The sequence below is a fragment of the Mustela nigripes genome, chromosome X (assembly GCF_022355385.1).
Source record: "Mustela nigripes isolate SB6536 chromosome X, MUSNIG.SB6536, whole genome shotgun sequence".
NCBI classification, from domain to species: domain Eukaryota; kingdom Metazoa; phylum Chordata; class Mammalia; order Carnivora; family Mustelidae; genus Mustela; species Mustela nigripes.
Window position 1 is genome coordinate 112,681,715 of NC_081575.1, and position 21,802 is coordinate 112,703,516.

At 43.8% G+C, this 21,802-nt stretch overlaps 2 protein-coding genes across 3 annotated transcripts in view; one reads left to right on the forward strand and one right to left on the reverse strand.

Moving 5' to 3' along the window:
- Positions 1–5,534, forward strand: part of ACE2 (angiotensin converting enzyme 2) — a 38,234-nt gene extending 32,700 nt beyond the window's left edge. For both annotated transcript variants that reach the window (XM_059385037.1, XM_059385038.1), the window contains 3 exons: positions 561–677; positions 2,349–2,543; positions 4,574–5,534. In XM_059385037.1, coding sequence (XP_059241020.1) covers positions 561–677; positions 2,349–2,543; positions 4,574–4,682 — 421 coding nt within the window. In that variant the 3' untranslated portion in view covers positions 4,683–5,534. The remainder of the gene's footprint in view (positions 1–560; positions 678–2,348; positions 2,544–4,573) is intronic.
- Positions 5,535–8,368: 2,834 nt separating this feature from the next.
- Positions 8,369–21,802, reverse strand: part of BMX (BMX non-receptor tyrosine kinase) — a 48,683-nt gene continuing 35,249 nt past the window's right edge. The window contains exons 15-19 of the mRNA XM_059386037.1: positions 18,796–19,012; positions 17,908–17,972; positions 14,203–14,321; positions 11,130–11,287; positions 8,369–8,836 (exon numbers count right to left, since the gene is read on the reverse strand). Of these exons, the coding sequence (XP_059242020.1) occupies positions 8,762–8,836; positions 11,130–11,287; positions 14,203–14,321; positions 17,908–17,972; positions 18,796–19,012 (634 nt within the window). The 3' untranslated portion in view covers positions 8,369–8,761. The remainder of the gene's footprint in view (positions 8,837–11,129; positions 11,288–14,202; positions 14,322–17,907; positions 17,973–18,795; positions 19,013–21,802) is intronic.

Here is a 21,802-nt window from a genome sequence, read left to right on the forward strand (position 1 = left end):
AGGGCTGGGAGCCCTAGGATCTGCCTTACGTTTTGTCAGGATCCCTGTGGCAGCTGGGAGAGGCTAGTCTTGTCACACTGTAGGTAAAGCCCACTCCTCCCCCCCACCCCCGGCTGTGGGTGTAACGTGAGGGGGTTCGCAGCGTGGAGGAGGGGTGGGGGAGCCGAACTCACCGCCTCTGTTCGCGGTCCTGAGCCCTTGCTGCTCGCCACAGTATGTATCACAATCTGGGGGCACCCGTGGTTCTTTGCCGGTTCTCCGGCGGCTTTCAATTTGAAATTTTTGTATCCTTGAAGGAAAATGGGGTTCATCTAGGGGGCAGAACAGATAGTACCAATAGTGTGCTATCCCAACATATGTCCTTAAGTTCATGTGCTTTGGGAAGTGTTAAGAATGTAGGGACAATCACATCCTCCCGTTGTTTGCCCCTTCCCGTGTCTCTCGCCTTCACCCTGTGACTGTCCCCCCCCCAACCTCCTTTCACTGGCAGGGGGACCCCCTATTCTCTTTGCTGTGTCCTCCATGCCACAAGGAAAGATGTTTCTTTTGCTTCTCTGCAGGGGCAAAGATGTGAGGGTGAGCGATTTGAAACCCAGAATCTCCTTCAACTTCATTGTCACGTCACCTGAAAATATGTCTGACATCATTCCCAGAGCTGACGTTGAAGAAGCTATCAGGTGATTTTACTTTCAGACAAGCTCTCGGGGGGCGGGGGGTACCGAATGCAACCCCAACAAGCGCTGTGTGTGCCGGGCACCGTTCTGAGTCCTTTTCAGCCTAAAGACTGGGGTTTTAATTCCAGAAGGATCTCGTAGCAAGGGACTTGTCTTGATTTGGGCTCCTCCGTACCGCAGGCCCTTAAACGGTATTTGTAGTTGATTTGGGAGGCGATCTCGAGAAGCTGTGAGGAAGAAAAGTGCACAGGGGCGGAGGGTGGAAGGAAGATAATAAATGACATGTTATCGAGCAAGGGACCACAGTGGGCAGCTAGAGCTCCACCGTGCCGGGGAATTCTGGGAGACTGAGCAGATCATTCACCTGAATGGTCCCATCACCGCGGGGGCACACCTGGAGAACAGTAGACGGAGAAGGGGCGTGGACACCTGTCGCCAGCATTTGCTGTAGGGACTTGGATGAAGGAATCATTTCAGTAACGGGAGTCAGAAGCGGGGTGGGCAAGAATAGGATCCCTTAGGCGTTGTTTGGCCTCCACGCTAGGAGAGGGACTCGCTCTGGGCAGCGAGCATCTAGAAGCAATGATTGGCCCAAGGTTTCCCCAAACAGCAAGAGTGAAAAAAGGACAGAGGCGGATGTTTTCCCTGGTCACTAAAAAAGGCTCAAGATACCTGCTGCTATGAGGGAGCCCACTAGGTGGCCCTCGTGAGCTGCTGTTCGTCTCTGGAAGCACATCCAGGACCTGCCGGGCAGAGTGAGCCTGGAAAGTCTGGCTTAGTTGGGGTGTGCAGCCAGCCCACTTACAACCAGAGGCCTCACCGCTGGCCCCCAAAGGGCTTGTTTCCGCTTTGGGGAAAAGCGCCGGCTGAGATCATCACGAAAGAGCCTAGGCCTGCTTGTGAGCAGCAGGGGATGGCCAATTGCTGTTTCCAGAACGACTTGAGACACTTTCAGGCTGAGGTTACATGGTGAATTCTGCTCTGACGCATCTCCCTCTCTCCTGACCTCCTGACCTGCACTACACCCCAGAATAGGAGGATGGGCTGCAAGGCACCTGGGTTTTCAACTCAGAATATTCTCAGTGTTCCTAGTTTGGGTTTTCAAAATCACATCCGTCCTTTTTTGCTCTCGAAGATTTAGCCATTTCCCGTCCCAGTGCTGGAGAAATTGGCGAAGGCCCCTTTCTGTGGTCCTCCCCTGTCTCCAAAGGTCAATACCTTTTCTTTGGAAACTACAACCGTCAGGACTTGGGTATAGGGCCCAGTCGATTTGTAGAAGAGATGTACCCAACTGTCCTTTCCTGTTATCTGATATAAAGTCATTGTAGACCTACTCCAACAGAAGAGAGATTCTTGCCAAGTATGCTGACTTTGCCTTTACAACACAGCAGTCACGAACCAACAAACTCCAGCCCGTTGTGTGTTTCCACATTTGCAACCCAATTTTCCAAGGAAGCCTCTGCCAGACGTAATCTAAGCTACAAGATACAAAAGGGGCCGAATTGTCAAATCTTGAATCTTTCATGGGACCTGTTTATCGACTTTGATTTCATTGCTATTTGAGGTGTGCAGTCTTAAGCTAAACCTTATCGAATCTCTTCAGGAGCAATGGCATAGGAAAGAAATAATTACACACAATTCTGTTTTGCCTAAGTGTCTTGCTTTTGGGAACAGGAAGTCCCGGGGCCGTATCAATGATGCTTTCCGCCTGGATGACAACAGCCTGGAGTTTCTGGGGATTCAGCCAACACTGGAACCCCCTTACCAGCCACCTGTCACCATATGGCTGATTGTGTTTGGGGTCGTGATGGGAGTGGTGGTGGTTGGCATTTTCCTGCTCATCTTCTCTGGGATCAGAAATCGAAGGAAGTAAGTGCCCTTTCCTAGACTTACCTATCTTAAAACAGAAAGGTTTAGGGAAAACTAACTGGAAATTTTGCAGCAAGTGGTAGGTGTATAAGCCAATTACTTTTTGGGACCATTTTGCACCTAAGTATTCTGTTGCATTCCCTAGAAATTTCCCAGATTTCGTCAGCCCTCTGCGTTCCTAGCAGGCACCCGAGTGCAGTGTTCAGCCTGGGCTTCCGACCGTGACCGGGTAAACTCTGTCCTGGCCACAGTGTCCTCTCCCTACTGCTGAGATGCCCCGCAAACTCTGGGACGGTCGGAGGGCAGGCAGGCTCAGGGAGTTCTCATCACTCCTAGTCTTCCTTGGTCTAGAAGTGACCCCAGAGACTGACTCAGTGATGGTTGGCACTGTAAAATGGTTCTAGAATGAGCTCTGTGATTTGCTTCAAACTTCTCCCCTTCCATCATCTTCATCCCCCTCAGGTGGCCCAGGCTCCCTGTCATCCCCTTAGATCATGGGCCACGACACCCTCTCATTTGTTCTTGAGTAGAAGATCCAAGTTCGGTGAGGATTTAAATCACCAGAGACCTGATTAATAATCTTGCTCTACCACTAGATGGTTTTTTGGACCTTGAGAGATCACTGGCTTCCATGGGCCTATGTAATTAAGGTTAATACTATTTTATAACTCCTACAAAACTCAGCACACTGTAGGTTGCTTAAATGTGTTCATGATGGAATTTTGAGACGCTCTTGTCTATTTTGCTCAATTCTTCATTATAGAGATTTATAGTTCCCTAAAATAACTTCAGTTAAGAAAATTAGGCATTTAATAGAATACATTCATATAGTTAGAATTTTAAAACTATGAAAGGATACCCCAAAATCTTCCTGCCACCCTTTGCCTCCAAGTGCCCTTCCCAAAGCCAAGGACAATTATCAGTTTCTCAGAGACCCTTCTGCTGTTGGAGGGTCTGCATTTTCACTAAGGCATCCCCCTGGTGATTGGTATGCACATGACGGTTTGCGAAGCATTCTTACTTTGCACACGAGCTACTATTCCAAAGTTAATTCACGAAATGAATTATTTGGGGAACTTCCTTCATGCCACATGCTGTGTTAATAGAAGGCACACAGCAAAATCGGACCGGCTACCCTGCTCAGTACTTTGATGCATTAATATTTTTGGCAAACATAGGAGGTCAATATGCAATTATCTAATTATCTTCATGTTCATATCAAACTGAGATTCAGAGAGACCAAGTCTCTCTCTCAAATCGACGTGGCTCGTCAGTAACAGACTGGGACCCACAGCCAGTTTGCAGGGCCGGTGCTTGTTCTACAAAGCTGTCCCACTCTGGTCTGGACACTTGGGAAGCTGACCGTGTAGCAGGGAAGCACTTTGAAAGGAGGCACTTGGCTTAACGACCACTTGGTTTCTAAAAGGAATCATCCAGTGAGGTGCCTGGGTGGCTCAGTTGTTAAGTGTCTGCCTTCGGCTCAGGGCATGATCTCCAGGTCCTGGGATGGAGCCCCAGGTCGGATTCCCTGCTCAGCGGGGAGTCTGCTTCTCCCTCTGCCTCTGCCTCTCCCCCTGCTTGTGCTGCTTTCTCTGTCCGACTCTGTATTTCTCTCAAATGAAGAAATTTTTAAAAAATCTTTTAAAAAAATGAGAAGAATCCTCCAAGCTACTATTTGCGGAGGCTGCCCGCCCGTACGGTGAGGGCTTTGCCAGCACCATCTCCTGGACTTTGGCAGAACCGCCATCATTTTCCAGACAGATAGACTGAGGTACAGAGGCGCACCCTCTCTGACCCCAGAACACACACCCTAAGCAGTCTCCCCCGCCCTGCCAGCCATCCTGCCAACTAGTCATGGGGCAAAAGGAGTGAATCCTGCTCTCTCGGGGTTCCCAGTCCGCTGGGAGAGGATGGTTCGCCAGCAAGCGATTCAGTGCTGAGGGATCAGAGACCCCCAGGCCAGTGGGGTCCAAGGGAGGCCGTGTCCCTCGGCAGCACTGCACTAACGGTGACTTCACTTTATTCAACAGGAACAATCAAGCCAGAAGTGAAGAAAATCCTTACGCCTCTGTGGACTTGAGTAAAGGAGAAAATAATCCGGGCTTCCAAAATGTTGATGATGTTCAGACGTCATTTTAGGAAAATCTGTTTAATTTCCCCTTGAGGTGATTTTCTTGCATGCAACTGTTAATTTTATGGTACAGACAATAGGAGATTATAAAGCTGTCACTAAATATCATAACTATGGCTCTGTTCAGGAAAAGTTGTCCCAAGAAGACACGCCTGAGGAGAGGGCATCTTCACCGGCTTTCAGTATTTATTTCTGCCTCACGATTTCACTTGTGTTCATGTTTGAAAGTAATAGAGAAAGTGTGTCTCTGGCCTCCCCGGCTGCTCAGGGGTAATGGAAGCGGAAATGTCTGTTGCCTGGCCACAGTGGAAAGCGAAAAGGGGGCTATATGGAGGGAGCAAGTGGGGCCTTGTGTGGAATCCGGATGGATCACTTTTAAGGACCGTGTCCGTGACATGGTGGAACTGCAGGGAGCGAGAGCTGCACCTGCCTGTCCGCTTCGCTCTAAGTCAAGTGTAAAGGGTGGCCCGCCCTTTCGCATTAGGCTAATCTATAGGGATTTGCCCACAGCGGTGACTGGACTGGGTCAGGCCTTCTTCAGGATGACAGGCCTGAAGAAGAGAGAGGAATCCGGAGAGCCGTTCACAGATGTTCACAGATGTTGCCTTTTCCCTCTCCCCCGTCCCTCCCCACCGTCTCCCTGACAACGTGAGACCAGCCCCAGGGGCCTCCCAGAACCACCTTCCGCCAGAGCACACCTGACGGAAACTCACTACTGTTCTTCGCGGAGTGACTGGAAACCTCCACTGCATGTCATCCTCAGAAGTGGGTTCCCAATCTCTTAAATCTTGTACTCCCCCACAATGCTCGAGTAGTGCTGAGCGCAAAGCAGACCCCCAATAAACACTACTTGCACGCTGCTGCGGTCTCACGTGTACGTCGGGGCTGGGGCATCGGGGTGTTCTGTCTGCTTGTCACTTCCACGGCCAAAGTTGCCGTCTGACTGCCTGGGACCCTTGACCTCTCAAATGTCGTGGAATGTGTCCCAATTTCTTAAAGTGCTTTAGTGTACAAAGCAGCTGTAAGATCTGTCTAGAGAGGGCTGTGTTAAGATTGTTTCCACCGCCAGGTTAGGAACCAAGTCTGACGCTCCTTTCGTAGATCTCAAAATCCAGCCTGGCTCTGAACACAGCATCACTACATACCTGAGGACTGAATCGAAATTGAGGAAAACATCCCAACTTTACCCAGCGACTCACTCTCTGTGGTGACCAGCCTAATGTTAGAGTAACTTTGTACTTAATACATTCTGCGGAGACGGACGACTAGGTGGTTCAGTCAGTTAAACATACGACTCTTCATTTTGGCTCAGGTCATGATCTCAGGGGCATGGGATCGAGCCCTGCGTCGGGCTCCATGCTCAGCGGGGAGTCCGCTTGAGATCCTCTCTCCCTCTCCCTCTGCCCCTCCCCCTTATGTGTGCGCACTCTCTCTCTCAGATAAATAAGTCTTTTTAAAAAAAATGAAATAAATTCTATGGAGGGGTCATGGTGAATCAGCTAAGGGGAGGATGACCTTTTCTTCACTTCCAAGAGCGTATAGACAGTCCCCTGGCTTAAAACAGTAACAGTAAATGCTAGATATCACCACTATGCATGGTTAAATAGCATTTTCAAAATCATGCATGTTTTACATGATATGACTATTGTTCCTTTCCTCGGCTCCTCCTAGCATCACTGGGCTGCTTTTCTCATAAACGTCTACTGGTACCTTAAAATCTTTGTTGACATGGTTTCGGGCGCCAGGCTTCCAAGCACGGCTCCGGTTCTTGCAACAGCAGGCGGTTCTGTACCGTTTCAATTTTTTGCAATAAGCCTATATTACTTTTGTTACGAAGAGGATGGTTTTTTAAAAAACCAAATACATAAAAATAAGCAGGAGAACAGAAAACAAACTTCATGAGGGCCTGTCGGGGAGGAGGCATTATGTTACTTGTTCCTTCTTTTCCCTCGGTAGGAAAGAACCTGTCCCACGCACTGGCCCAAGAAATGCTCACTGAATGTATTCACAGCCTAGTGGTGATTTTTAAAGTTCTGTTTCACCGTAAGTTGAAGTTTGTGCACCTCTGTAAAAAATTAGAAAACTATCAAAAGTCAGTTCTTCTGACAATACAGGAATCCGCATTTACGTGTTAAGAACAACCAAGAGAGATCGTTGGAAATAGCTAGGAGGGGTTAGGATGGAGCTGGTGAGGTGAGATGGAGTATGAGGGTCTCTTCAGGGAGGTGGTTCACTTCCATCCGGAGACGAGGAGCAGCACTTAGAGCATCTTTTCAGTGCAATTGTGCCTCCACGTAGCCTTTCTCTTTCCCTCCTTGACGTTACAGGAGAGACCGTGAAGTGCTTCAAAAGAGATAAAAACCTAGGGGAAGCAGGCCGTGAAGGAGGAGAGTCCCGGGAATAGTTTTAAAGCAAAAGTACCTTTGGTATTCGCAGCGAGAAACTGAAATAGTACTTCTTTTTTTTTTTTTTTTTTTAAGATTTTTATTTTTGTATTTGACAGAGAGAGATCGAAAGTAGGCAGAGAGGCAGGTGTGGGGGGAGGGGGAAGCAGGCTCCCTGCTGAGCAGAGAGCCAGATGCAGGGCTCAATCCCAGGACCCTGGGAACATGACCCAAGCCAAAGGCAGAGGCTTAACCCACTGAGTCACCCAGGTGCCCCTGAAACAGTACTTCTGTCCCTTTGTGTCAAGATAGAAGCCTGAAACGGAAATGTTAGTCACCAAACTAGCCAGATGCCCCCGGGCCCCAATCCTAAGGATAGAAAATGATTAGAAGGCAATAATCAATTCTAGAAATAAGACTGTGGTTACACTGTCTCCAAGTTGATAAGGATTAAGGTTTAAAAAAAAGGCTTCAAGTTTACCTTAGCATCTTTAAAAATTTGCTCTACGTGGAAATATATTTAGTATCTTCTTGAATGATATTATTTAATTTTAGTTTTATATTTGCATGGCATACATACATGACCCAAAGGGTCACTGTTCGAATCTGGAAGTCAGGTGAGAGTTGAATCATTTGGATTGAATATGGACAACCTAATGAGGTCCCACTGTATAAGGAGGCCCCCTAGGGCAGGGCTGACTGCACAGGAACATCTGGAAGCTTCTTCTTCTCTCTTTTTTTTTTTAGATTTTATTTATTTATTTATTTATTTAACAGAGACCGATCACAAGTAGGCAGAGAGGCAGGCAGAGAGAGAGGAGGAAGCAGGATCCCTGCCAAGCAGACAGCCTGATGCGGGACTCGATCCCAGGACCCTGAGATCATGACCTGAGCCAAAGGCAGAGGCTTTAACCCACTGAGCCACCCAGGCGCCCCCATCTGGAAGCTTCTTAAAAAAATTCTCAGGCTGCACTCAGACTTGCTCTACCTTAGTTCCTAAGGAATCGTGTGTGTGTGTGTGTGTGTGTGTGTGTGTGTGTGTGTTTAGGGATTTTATTAGAGAGAGAGAGAGAGTGCACATGAGCAAGGGGAGTGGCAGAGGGAGAGCGAGAAGCAGGCTTTCCGCTGAGCAGGGAGCCCGACCTGGGACTTGATCCCAGGACCCTGAGATTATGACCTGAGCCAAAGGCAAATGCTTAACCAACTGAGCCACCCAGGTGCCCCATTATTTTAATGAACTCTCTTTTTGATTTGCATACACATTAAAGTTTGACAGTATTGAAACAAGAAGGCAAATGTCCACATTTTGGTATTTGTTAATATCATATTTAATTATCAGGATAGTGACTATATAAGGAAAAGAACAAATATCCAACAAAGAATATTTCAATTCTATCTGATCTTTACACATGGTACACACTCTGTCTACCACAATCAGAAAATATGCTTCTGCTATAGGCTGGGAAGTGTAATAATATTAAAAGTAGCATACACAGAATTACTAATTTGACCTAAATTTCAAGGAAATCTTTTGTTTCTTACCTTGTTCATTTCGAGATACTACAACAGGCAAACAGCACACAGAATGCTATTAAGCAGAACTAGCTAAATTACATTGTCTGCACCTTGCTACTTTCCTTAAAAGTAATGAAAATGTTGGCCAGCATTCACATGAGCTCTCATCAGATCTCCTAATTTCTTCTTCATGGCTTGTCTTTTTCCCGAAGTGGTTCAATGGAAGCTAGGAGTTGCTGAAATGTGGGACGCTTTTCTGGAAGCTAAATAAAAGAAATACCCAATGGTTTAGTTTAGGAAAGGATTAAAAATAAAATATAGAAGCTTTGTATACCTCAATCCTAAAGCTAGTGACTTTTTAAGTGTGGAAACACTATGGACATTTCCACTAAGGACAAAACAACTAGAGCCCTAAGAATTGGAAAAGGGACAGTAAAAGTATCTTTATCTGATGTGGTTGTATGCCTGGAAAACCCAAGAGAATGAATGATAGCATCAACCCAAATGATAAGGAATTCAGCAGGAGAGCAGAATGCAAAATTAACATATAAAATCAATAACCTTCAGGTACATGTACAAGAAGCAATCAGAAGACACGATGGAAGAGAAAATTCCATTTAGAATAGCAATGATATCAAAATAAAATACAAGCAAAAATGTAACCCCCCAAATGAGGACAACTTTAAACACTGCTGAAAAATACAAATGTAGACTTACGCACATAGAAAAACATTGTTTGTTCTTGAAGAGGACAAATCAATATCACAAAGATGTCAAATTTCCCTAGTTAAAATAGAAACTAAATACAGCCTCCCCCAAAAGATGAACAAGTTTGTTTCAAGCTGGACAAATTGATTCTCTAGTTCACAGGTTTTTAAAGTATGCAGAAATAAGAGCCGAAATGAATATAGCTACACTGGAACTAAAATTTAAAAAATTAGACAATTAAACTCAATTTTTAAATATGTTTACAAAAATAGCTAGGAAAGGTATTAAGAAAGATGAGTAATGAGGGAGTGTGAGCCTACTTAGGATTGACACATAAAGTCTTGGGGCTAGTTCATGAATAAAGAGCAGAGAACAGAAGAGAGTCCCCAAGTAACTCCAAATACATATGGACATTTCCTATGTTAGATATTTCGGCACCATTAGATGGTATCTTGTCCCTGAGAGTGACATGGTCTTCTAATGATGCTACAGCAAGCAGGTAGTCAATTAAAAAACGAGATCTTTGGATCCATGCTTCATACCATATACGATAACAAACACAAATTAGATCAGAGATCTACATGTGAGAGAATGAAGCCATAAAAGTATTAGAGGAGAATCCGAGTGAATGCTATCATAATCAGGGTCTGGGGAAACCTATCGAACTTTAACTCAGTTTCTAGAAGCAATAAAAGCCAATATTAATAGAGTCGACCGTAGTTTTTAAAAAATCTCTTGCATGGCAAAAACTACCATAAATTAAATCGAAGAGATAAGGGACAAACTGCAAGAAAATCTTTACAGCTCTCACAGATCAAGTACTAATCTCTTTCATTCATAAAGGGGTCTTTAAAATCGAGGTGAGGGAAACAAAAAACCTGATCGAGCAAAGGGAAAAGATAGTCCTTTAATTGTCAGAAATCCAGAAGCTTGAAAATGGTCTGGGTCGGTGAGATGGCTGGAAATAGACACACTGATGGAGGGGCAACTCCTGCGGAGGGGATTTGGATGCTCCTTTTTTCTTGAGAAAGGCAGGTTTACACACACACACACACACACACGCTCACTTTTGTGCAAAGAAGAACGGGAAAGATAAATTGGAATCTAATGAAAGTTGTCAATGTTCCTCAGAAAGCTGTCAAATACAAGATTTTAAACGTGGGGGACCAAAATGTACAAAACATTCACTATATGCAGAACCTTCAACAGGGGGCTGTCTCTGTGCAGACCCACACTGTTGTGGTTAAGAACAGGGACTCTGAGGGTGCCTGGGTGGCTCAGTGGGTTAAGCCTCTGCCTTTGGCTCAGGTCATGATCCCAGGGTCCTGGGATCAAGCTTCACATCAGGCTCTCTGTTCGGCAGGGAGCCTGCTTCCCCGTCTCTCTGCCTGCCTCTCTGCCTACTTGTGATCTCTGTCTGTGAAATAAATAAATAAAATCTTAAAAAAAAAAAAAAAAAAAGAACAGGGACTCTGACACTGGCCAATCTACCTCTTACTAGCTGTGTGACCTTGGGCAAGTCACTTAACCTCTCTGGGTCTCTGTTTCCTCTTCTCTTAATTTTGCTCATGCTAGTTCCTACTTGATAGCGTGTAGCCTGATGAATAAATGAGTTAATATTTATGAAGTACTTAGAACAGTGCTGGGTATACGTTGTTTGTTAAATAGCACCCACTTTGCTATGTTGCTGGTTTTCAATTACAAACACTTGAGGGAAGGGGCTCAGGGCCATTGCAGCTGCTGTGTAGCAGGTGTTTTCCCTCATAAATGCCTCGCCCCGTGGTGTCCTGGGCAGCCGCCCTTGCTGCACCTGATGCCCCTTCCAGCGTCCCCACGCGGTGCACTTGCCTCGTGCCAGCAGCTGTACATGATCTGGTAGATGGTGTCGGACGCCAGTTGGGGCCGGTAGAGTCTGTGGCCCTGGGAGACCTTCACGACCACCTCAGAGTTGTCATACAAGTCATAGGGCTGCTTCCCCAGGCTGAACACTTCCCACATCAGGATCCCTGCGCCACACGAAGAGGGACCGGCAGACAAAAAGGAAAGAGCGGATGTCAGAAGGTACAGTTTGTTGAACGAGCTTCACATACCACATCAGGAAGGCTACGGGTCAGAGCGAGGGGCTCCCGGGAAATGAGTCCTAGCAAAAATGACAGGGTATGGAGGGTGGAACTGTACCATCACTTCTGGGGCCCAGGGTACCCTTCTCCATGTTCCCGGAGCCCAGGGCGCCTGTTCTGCCGGTAAACAGCTCAGTGGCAAAGGCGGCCACAGTGGGAGCTTCCTGGGGCCAGGATTCCTGGGTGGCTTCAGAGAGGCCACTGGGGCCTCGTCCACCCAGAGTCAACCCCCGGCTCCAGCCCGGAGGCGTGATCGACTGAAGTCCTCGCCGTTTCTTGCTCTCTGCCTTGGCAATTGTGTGCAACAATTTCAACGCACCGTCAAATTACCTTCCCGTGGAAATGTACCGATCAAATCATTGACAAAACTCCTTTTTGTCTCCATCCTTCCTAATATTTTGTGGGTCAGGTGTCCTTTTGAGCATCTGATAAAAACCAGTGGCTCTCTCGTGGGAAAGTGAACGCACAACATTTTTGTGTTTGGTTTCTGGATGTTCATGGTGTCCTGAAGCCCATCCAAGGTCACTGCAGACTCCAGGTTTAAAAACCGGGTTCTGGTCATGATGGTTGAAGGGGGCATTTGGGTCAGTTAGATGTGGCCTTCGAGGCTCAGTTTTGCCGCTTAGAGGCTGGGCAAGTTTCTCAGCCCTTCTCGGAGCAGACTCCCTGTCTATAATATGCAGATATTTGCAAATCATACGGTTGCTGAGCACACAAAGAGCACAGGGACACTAAATGCTCTCTAAATGGTGGCCAGTGTTCTTTCATCCTGACCAAACCAGAGAATTTCAACAGTCAGCCAGCTTCAAAGCTTTGGCAAGCCAGAAATATGTAAGAAGGAAGAAAATCATTCTAGAACTGTAACTGAAGTACTAGCTTCAAAATTTCTTTGACTTTTAGATCTTATGTAAAATATTTACAATAAGGCATATTACAAGTTGCTGTGCCTATATATATATATATATATATATATATATATATATGTATATATATATATATAACAACCTTCTAAAACAACCATCCAAAAGTATACTGCTCCCTTCACAGTTCTGTCTTTGGAAGACTATCCACTTATCTCAAAAACAGTATCATTGCTTCAAATATCTGTGGGGCCCCTTCTTTGAAAATTGCTTTCAGAGGCCCTGATCCAATTTGAATATCCTCATTGGGGACATATTACTTAAGAAGAGATTTAGTTTTTAGAAATAGCCAGAAAATATCTGGAGCCAACTTCTAGTGCATAGGATGATTCATCAAGCAGGATAATGTCATTTTTGGGTCAAAAACAAGCTGTAACTCTTGAGTAAGGATATTTTTTAAAAGCATCTTTCATAAGGCATATCAACACCAGGAGACTGAAACTAATTTTGACAAGTTAATTAGCCCAGAAGGATATCACTTATTCACCACAATGCTATCTTTGTGGGGTTTTTTCTTTTTCTGTGTATGTTGGATTTTTTTAAGTGATTGATATTACTTGTGCAAAAATAATACTTATTTTAAAAGTGTGTGTTGGGGCGCCTGAGTGGCTCAGTCAGTTAAGCATCTGCCTTCAGCTCAGGTCATGATACCAGAGTCTTGGGATCGAGCTCCGCATCAGGCTCCCTCTCCCTCTGCCTGGTGTTCCCTCTGCTTGTTCACTCTCTCTCTATCAAATAAGTGAATGGAATCTTAAAAAAAAAAGTATGTCGTATAAAAAAATGGCTAACTAAATTTTCTTTTACTCATGCAGTCTTTTGAATGTCCTATAAAAAGTTAAATTATGCTTATGGATCAAGACAGACGTGAACTGGATCTCAGGTGCATTTAATATATCCTTAACTTTATGATAATTTGGATGATTTATCTTGGATCCATGTGACGGTGATTATAAACATAGTGTAGAAAGATATCAGGAAACCTACCAAATCACAACTTAATCGTTTCTGTTTTGTAATGACCTTTACTAATAGTGTAGAAAGATATCAGTGTATCTTCCTCATAGTGTAGAAAGATATCAGAAAATCTACCAAATCACAACTTAAGAATCACTTCCGTTTTCTAATGACCTTTACTAAATTTCACTATATATCCTTAATAAAATAGGGGTCAGCAAACCTTTCCTGTGAAGGGTCACATAGTAAGTATTTTAAACTTTTGGGGCCGTACAGTGTCCCTGGCACCTGCCCCATTCTGCTGTTCCAGGACAAAATCAGACCCAATACAGGAACGAATGGGCATGGCTTGCTCCAGTAAAAATTCATGTACAGAAACAGTCCCCCAGACTTGGTCCTGGCCCAAGGTTTGCTGATCTTTGATCTGGTGATGAATTTTAATGAGGACCCGAGCTGATATTAGTATGGGCTAAAGACAGCACTGAGTCGAATTTGGGATTGACACCAGGCATGCCCAAAGGGTTGGTCCCTTCTGAAGGGAATGGTGGCCACAGCTGCTTTCACGCTGAAAGTCCATGACTACATCTCAAGCTGTTTAACGTTTTGGACTTCACGCAAACTCAGCTCTAGTTCTCAATGACTCCTTTAAAACTGTTCACAGTTTTCAGTGGAGGAGATTTTATCTCCTCTGGTTGGATACAAAGACGCTAGCAGGATGCGGATTTTCTACAGTAGGGGCAGACATCCTGACACTGGCCCAAGCAAAGGTCACCATCGTCTTCAGTCTCTTGCTTATCTCAGACCATACAGGTCCTTTCGCAAGTGCACGGGGCTTTTGCTAAAAATGGATGTTGCTGCCCTTGTGGTTTCCTGTTATGGAAGTGAGCTTACAAAACAGGGCTGGGGCCCGTGTGGCCACATGCTTACCGAACGCCCACACGTCTGACTTGCTGCTGTACTTGAAGTAGTGAAACACCTCTGGGGCTGACCATTTGACCGGAAACTTGGTTCCTACTGAGCTGACGTACTGGTCATCAAGAACATACCTGTGGGGGAAACATTAACACAGACCTCAAGTCACTACGCTGCACAGCATGAGAAGCCCTCTGCGGGCCACCATCGCCTCTGTGGCAGGTTGAAGACACAGAGCCCCGCAGTGTCAGGGGAATGCCTCAGTTTTCTAGAACTTCTGCTCCTTTCAGTGTGTAGCTCAGCCAAAGGCTGCTTATATGACTTGTAAGCCTTACATTATATCTAACTTTGCAAATACCAAAATCAGAATGCAAAACCATTTGGGAAATAGAGAAAAACACAAAAATGTCAAAATAAAATGACTCAATCTCACCCTGAAGATAATTTGTAATTCTAACATTCAAGATACATCTTGGCTTGTACTTGCCAATCTTTTGTTCTACATATAATATGCACAAAATTGGGTTTCTGCCGTACTGAGGTTTGCTTTTTCCTTTAACGGCATGGCAAGAACCACTTTCCCCATGTGGTTACATTTTCTTCTGTGGCATCATGTTTAATGACTGAATAGCATTCCCTCTTGTGGATTAACAGTGTCTGGTTTCACCTTGTAAGTTGCTTCTAATCTGCTGTTATAAACAATGATGAATGACAATATCCTCTGGAGGTATGGAGACAATAAAAAGATATATTCAAGAAGTATGCACTATATAATAATGATAAAAATAGAAGCAGTCTCCATGTCCCCATGTTGAAGAACAATTAAATATGCTATAGCCCATTACTGTGGTAGAACAGTATGTGGCCATTTTATGAAACAAGATATTTTGGTATTTACCAAAATAAAAAAAATGTCCATGGAAAACAGGTATGTGCAAAAGTAGGTATCTAGAGTGTAATTCTATTTAAAAAATTTAAGTCCAGCATAGTTAATGTACAGCGTTCCATGAGTTTTAGGTGTACAATCTAGTGATTTAACACTTCCATGTGTTACTCAGAGCTCCTCAAGGCCAGTGGACTCTTAATCCCCTTCCCCTGTTTCACCATTTTTGTGGGAACAAATGATAAATGCACAGACTTGTGGATATGATTGGGTGTACTCAGAAATGAAGTGTGAGAAGACATCGATCACATGTGTAAGCGGTAGTTACTCCTGGTGCTGAAAATGAGGGGAAGGGGTAGGGGGTGTATATTTCTTACAATAATCATGTATTATTTCTATAATAGAGGGAATCCCATGTATATGCCTAGAAAAAAAGCAAATAATGACTCTTTTAAAAAAAAACGAGGGGTTCCTGGGTGGTAGCTGAGTCTTGGTTTTGATCTCAGGTTGTGGACTCGAGCCCTACAGCTGGCTCTGTGCTCAGCAGGGAGTCTGCTTGTGATTTTTCTCCCTCTGCACCTCCCCTCAACTTGTTCCTGCTCACTCTCTAAAATAAATAATAAAATCTTTAAAAGAAAAGGAAAAGGAAAATTATGAAGACTGAAATTTTGGATATACTTTACACACCAAAAACGTGTTAAGAGATATTTACTGTAGCTTAAAATGTCAGAAAATATCATTTTGAAATATTAATAATATTAATATTTGTATTATATGAATAATATATTAATATTTATTTAACATATGAATATTTTACAAATAGAATAAGAATATTAATAGCAATAATCACACTTTCACAGAATTACATAAAACCCCTTCCATACGTAACCCCCTGGCCCCCTCAGCTCCTCTACCCTAGTACACCCAGAGACTACCCTAGTACTGGGTCCTGCTCATGGTTTAAACCTTCCTTCAAGTCATCGGGATCAAGTGAAGTCACAGGCTTCTGAATAGTGTCGCCACAGGACCTCGTGACCAACAGGGCCTGGTGCCTGACCTCCAGGATTCCTTATTCAGAGTAAGACGTTGTGTGTCCCCTTTCCTAAGCTACAAAGAACTTGACAGTATATTCCCTGGATGCTGACACAACAGCCAATAGTCCCACTTTGAGAATAAGGTGGGCATCGGTTTCCCTGTCTTGGGAACTTCTCCCCACCCTATGAAGCCACGAGCAGCTCTTTTTCTCACATTCAGAGAGTAACACAGCTGGGGTGTTGGCTCAGGAGGCGTGGTGTATGGTGATTGGGGTGATGGCGAGGAAGATGCCACTCAAGGGACATCTTGACAGAGGTTGAGGTGTCCCAGAAGAGGAGCACTTCCCAATACTGCATTTTGGAGAAGAAAAAAAAATCAGATCCTCCTGGGCAGCCAGCTAGCTCAGATGGAGGACGTGTGACTCTTGATGGCGGGGCAGTGAGTTTGAGGCTCACGTTGGGCATAGAGCTTACTAAAAAAATACACAAATAAACTGAAAAACCCCAGATCCTCCTATGGTGTCTTAGGGCTAGGTATGCTGAATATAGGGCTGGCATTAGTCAACTCTTCCAACTTCTCTGAAACTACACTGTTCCTCCTCAGAATTATGTGTGTTTATGTTGAACCGACACAACTTTATAGCTGCACTGGGCCTCAGTGTCGACGTCTGTTTGCTCTCTGAGCGAAGCAGATCCTTCTGAAGGCAGCGAGCGCCTTTCCTACTCATCACAGCGTCTGCCACAAGACCTCGGCATCATGCGGGTCCTCAGGAAATATTTGCTGAATGGAAAGGCCAGCATGGGCCTCTTCGTTTCCATGTAGAACTGTGAACCCTCGCTCTGAGGCTTACATAGTAGGGAGATTCAGAATAAAGAAAATGGAAGACTCTTCCAAACAGCTGTCCTAAAACAATTTCTCTAAATCATAAAGTGGTGATAGAATGCCAGCTAAGAGAATCTCAAAGTGTACTCTCATGCCTTACTTGGTGATACAGAAAATTTAATGACGTGACAACAAAAACTTTCTAAGTGTTAATGCTATGCCTATTTGGATGAATATTAAGAGATAAAAAGAAAGGGCTAAGGGAGCCTTGATTGACTTAAAAAATATATGTATAAACATATTTATCCCAATAATCTGACTATAACATTACATTTTATATTTATTAACATTTAATATATAATTTATAATTATATAAATCTATATATAGTTTATATATTATATAAAAATTTCTATATGTTTTATGTATAAATTTCATATATAATTATATATAATTTATTATATATAAGATATGTTATATATTTTAATATAATGTATAATTATATGTAATTATATATTATATATTATGTCATATATTTTAATATAATTATATATAATCATAATATGTTATAATATATTTTAATATAGTGATATATAGTTAATTATATATTTATATATAATTATATATTTATAAGTATATATTATATAATTTATGAATATTTATTTAAATATAAAATACCTATTAATATTATTATTATTATATTAAATTATATATATATAAATATCTATTAATATTATTCTTTCCTGGAATTGTTTATAAGTTTACAAAATATTGATCAGGGTTTTGAACAAATGAAAAGGGACTTTGGATAATTTCTGAAGAACAACCCATCTTCCAGGTGAAGAAATGAGGCAAACCACATTTCCTAGGTGGTCAGAGGTACTAGGGGGAGAATCCAGGTTTCGAAAGCCCCAGTCCAGACCATGTTGTCCATGGCTGCAAGGCCCACCGTTCTGCTGGCATTTAGCTGGAGCTGGCTTACCTGGTCATGCCGAAGTCAGACACTTTCACGGAGAGATCACTGTCTACCAAGCAGTTCCGAGCCGCCTTTGGAGGAAAAACAACATTACCAAGTAGTAAAAGCAGCCAAGAATCTCCCCACCTCAGAATCCAAGATTTTCCTTCTCTCTGGCAGAGTTCTCACAAAATCTAAGATCGCCTATCAAACCCCCAAATGTTGAGAAGTCTTTTTTGCCTTTGCAATTCTCCATTTTTCAAATGAAACTGTGCTCCCATCAGTATTTTCACCCAAGCCTCCACCCTTGTCAAACAGCATGAAGGGGATGACACATTCAACACAGACTCTCAGCTCGTCAACAAGAAGGGAAAAGTCATTTCTGGGGGTTCCTTCTCCACCACTGGGGCCCCACGCATTCACAGGTGCTTCGAAGACATAAATGCTGGCCCAGCACTCATGGCATGTTTGCTGTTCAGCAGAAGACAATCTCTGAGGGTAGACAGCAGGGCATACCAAGCAGAATGCCCCCCACCCCCGCTCCCACCCTGAGCCAAAGACACACATAAATTTCATTTCCTTCTGGTTTTGTTTTCTCCATGATGGTGTTCATTGACTGCTAAGCCCTTCCTGGAGCAAAGGCCAACTTGGATTTCATGGTTGTGAGACACACTAAAACGACCAAAGTGTTTCCTTTTTATCTATTTTCCTCCATACCCCAACACAGCTACATAAATCATGACAGCTTCTTCTCTTTCTGTACTATTTTATTTTATCTTATTTTATCGGGCAAGTCACAAGGGAGCAAAGTACAAGTGGAGATGCCTTCCTTGCCAGCCTTCCCAAGGGCTCCAGCACTGGAGGGGGGGACCGTGGACCCCTTGCTTGCTTTGAAGGGCCAGTGGCTTTGCTTACCAAGTCCCTGTGTATGAACTGGTGGCTTTCCAAGAAGGCCATGCCTTCACACACATCGTAGCACATCTCTAAGAGCTGGGAGGTTTCAAGTCCTTTGCCATGACTCTTCAGGTAATTAAGCAAGCAGCCGTTGGTGATATATTCAGTCACTATGTATATAGGGTATTTCTTTGAACATACACCGTAGAATTTCACCAGTTTGGGATGGCTGAGTTTCCTGGAAACCACAGATTTTTCAAAGATTAGTACTCAATTTGCATACTCCATTTTCCAGATGTCCTGAACAAGAATCATGCTCAGTTTGTGCTGGTTTTAATTCCATCCCCCTTCTACTTGAACAGAGAAAGAGCGGGGAAAATTGCAAATTTTATTCTGGGAACATCAGCCTTTGAAGGCAAAAGGAAAAAAAAAAGCTGCCTCCTAGTAAACATTGACAACCCTAACAGCAGCTGGGCAGTTGTGGGTGCTGGGTTCGCCTGTCCTACAGAGAAACCGAAGAGCGAAGGGTCTATTGCCTCAGAAATGCCGTTGAGTGCCCCCCTGGCATCTAGAGAATTCGGTGGCTGATTTTTGAGGAAGCTACACACTAAGGACAATCACTTCCATTTTAAAGCATCTCTTTAAACTTGCTCAGTTTTGAAGTCCAAACACTTCCTTCTCAAAAAACAATTGTATCGGAATATGAAAGGTGCAGGAAAAATGAAAATCGTTGACGTGGTAGGAAAGTGAGATCAGCTGTGATTTTCTTTCTTTTTTAAAAAAAATTCATTTGACATTATTGCTACATTATCTTTTCTTTTTAAAGATGTATTTATTTTAGAGAGATCAAGTAGGGGGAGGAGCAGAGTGAGAAGGAGAGAGAGAATCTCAAGCAGATTTTCCTGCGAAGAACCCTGCACAGGACCCTTTCCCATGATCCTGAGATCACCGACCAAGCTGAAATCATGACTCTAACACTTGACCAACTGAGCCACCCAGGCACCCCATATTATCTTTCAATAATAAACTTAAAAGGTGGTAACCACTTGACATAGTGCTTTCAGGTAAGTCACGGCAGACGGATGCTCTGCTATTACAGTGTTCGTCCGCTTGTCCATGTAATTGTTCAGTTTACAGGCTGATTCTTTAATGTTCAGATGTGTAAAGGAAATCTCAAGCTAATGTGTCGATTTCAGAATTTTTTAATGAGCATTTATTAAAATTGTTATTTTCTATAGTTATAGTTAAATAGTTGTAACTATTTATTTATTTATCTATTTTTAAAGATTTTATTTATTTATTTGACAGACAGAGATCACAAGTAGGTAGAGAGACAGGCAGAGAGAGAGAGAGAGAGAGAGAGGGAAGCAGGTTCCCCGCTGAGCAGAGAGCCCGATGTGGGGCTCGATCCCAGAACCCTGAGACCATGACCTGAGCTGAAGGCAGAGGCTTTAACCCACTGAGGCATCCAGGCGCCCCAATAGTTTTAACTATTTAAATCATGATTTTCCTTCCTTCTTAGTTTAACGACATGCCTTATCAAGTTGCTCAAAGCTATGAGCTCTGTTAGGCCTCTTTTACCTCTTTTAGAGAATGGCCTAGAACTCAGCATTCCTCCCTGTAGAGGGAAAGCTAGTGTTGGGACAAGGTCCTGCACCCAAAAAAGCTGTTCCTTGAGTAAATTCAGTCACTGCCCAGGGGCCATGTGGTGGGAACATCATGGCAACTGCTACTGCCCACAGAATAGGCCTCAATATGACCATCACAGCTGAGCTACAACGTTCTCCCCATAGGGAGCCATTTGATTTCCTTCTTTAAGACTAGGTGATTTGTTAATGACCTTTTATGATTCTGTGTGATTACCAGTCCTCTAATAGCAAAAAAAAAAAAAAAAATGTTTTGAAGTTACATCATAACACGGGTTATACAGTGAGCCTAAGGGAGTTTCCGCTAGCTTTTTTCTGTCCTAAAAGAAGGAGAACATCTCTGGTCTCCTTCCCAGTTTTGTGACAGCATAGTTGTCAAAGGCAAAACAGGCTACATAATTTGCAGGGACTGGTATGCAGTGAAAATGCAGGGATCCTTATTTAAGAAGTAGGAAAAATTTCAAAATGGCGGGGCACCTGGGTATCTCAGTCAGCTGAGCATCTGATTCCTGATTTCAGCTCAGGTCCTGAACTCAGGGTTGTGAGATTGAGCCCTGCATCAGGCTCCACATTCAACAGGGAGTCTGCTGGAGAGTCTCTCTTCCTCGCCCTCTGTCCCTCCCCTGCCCCATTCTCTCTCTCTCTCAAGGTAAATAAATAAATCTTTAAAAAAAGAATTTCAAGATGGTGACATCAGAACAATAGAGTGCAGAGCCCTCCCAAGGGTGGGGGCCCTCAACACAGTGCAGGTTGCATGCCCACGAAGCCAGGCTCGTGTTCACATAGTACCTCTGCTTCCAGACAATTCCACCATTGTGGTCAAAGTGATTGTTCTGGCTCTCATGGTAGCTTTGGTCTTCACAAAAGGATGACTAAGGAAATGGGCTGGAAGTTCTGCCTGGGTTTGTGTCTCTGCTCTACCACTTTTACTAACTTCCTGATCTCGGACCCCTTACTGAACATTTCTGTGCTTCAGTTTCCTATAAAACACAGATAGCAATGGTACATCCCTCCCAGGCTTCTTGGGAGGACTGAATGCATTAATGTTTACAAAGTAGTCAGAGAAATGCTGGAAAATGCCATGTAAGTGTTTAACATTTTTTAAAAGTGCCCTTATTCAGCAGCAGGCTAGGATTTGTGATTTCAGCAGTCTTTGATCAGAATCCTTCCAGGAACTGTTTCCCATACAATCCTTAGTTAGTTCCCTAAAGGCAGGACGACCAGCTATCCCAATTGACTTGGCACTGCGGGGGCCCCTAGATTACAGTAATTTTGGTGCTTAATCAGAAAAGTCATAGGCACACCTGGGTGGCTGGTCACATTTCAAAGTCTTCTTCACCATGAGGAGGCAGGAAGAGAGAGAGAGAGAGAGTGAGCGTACA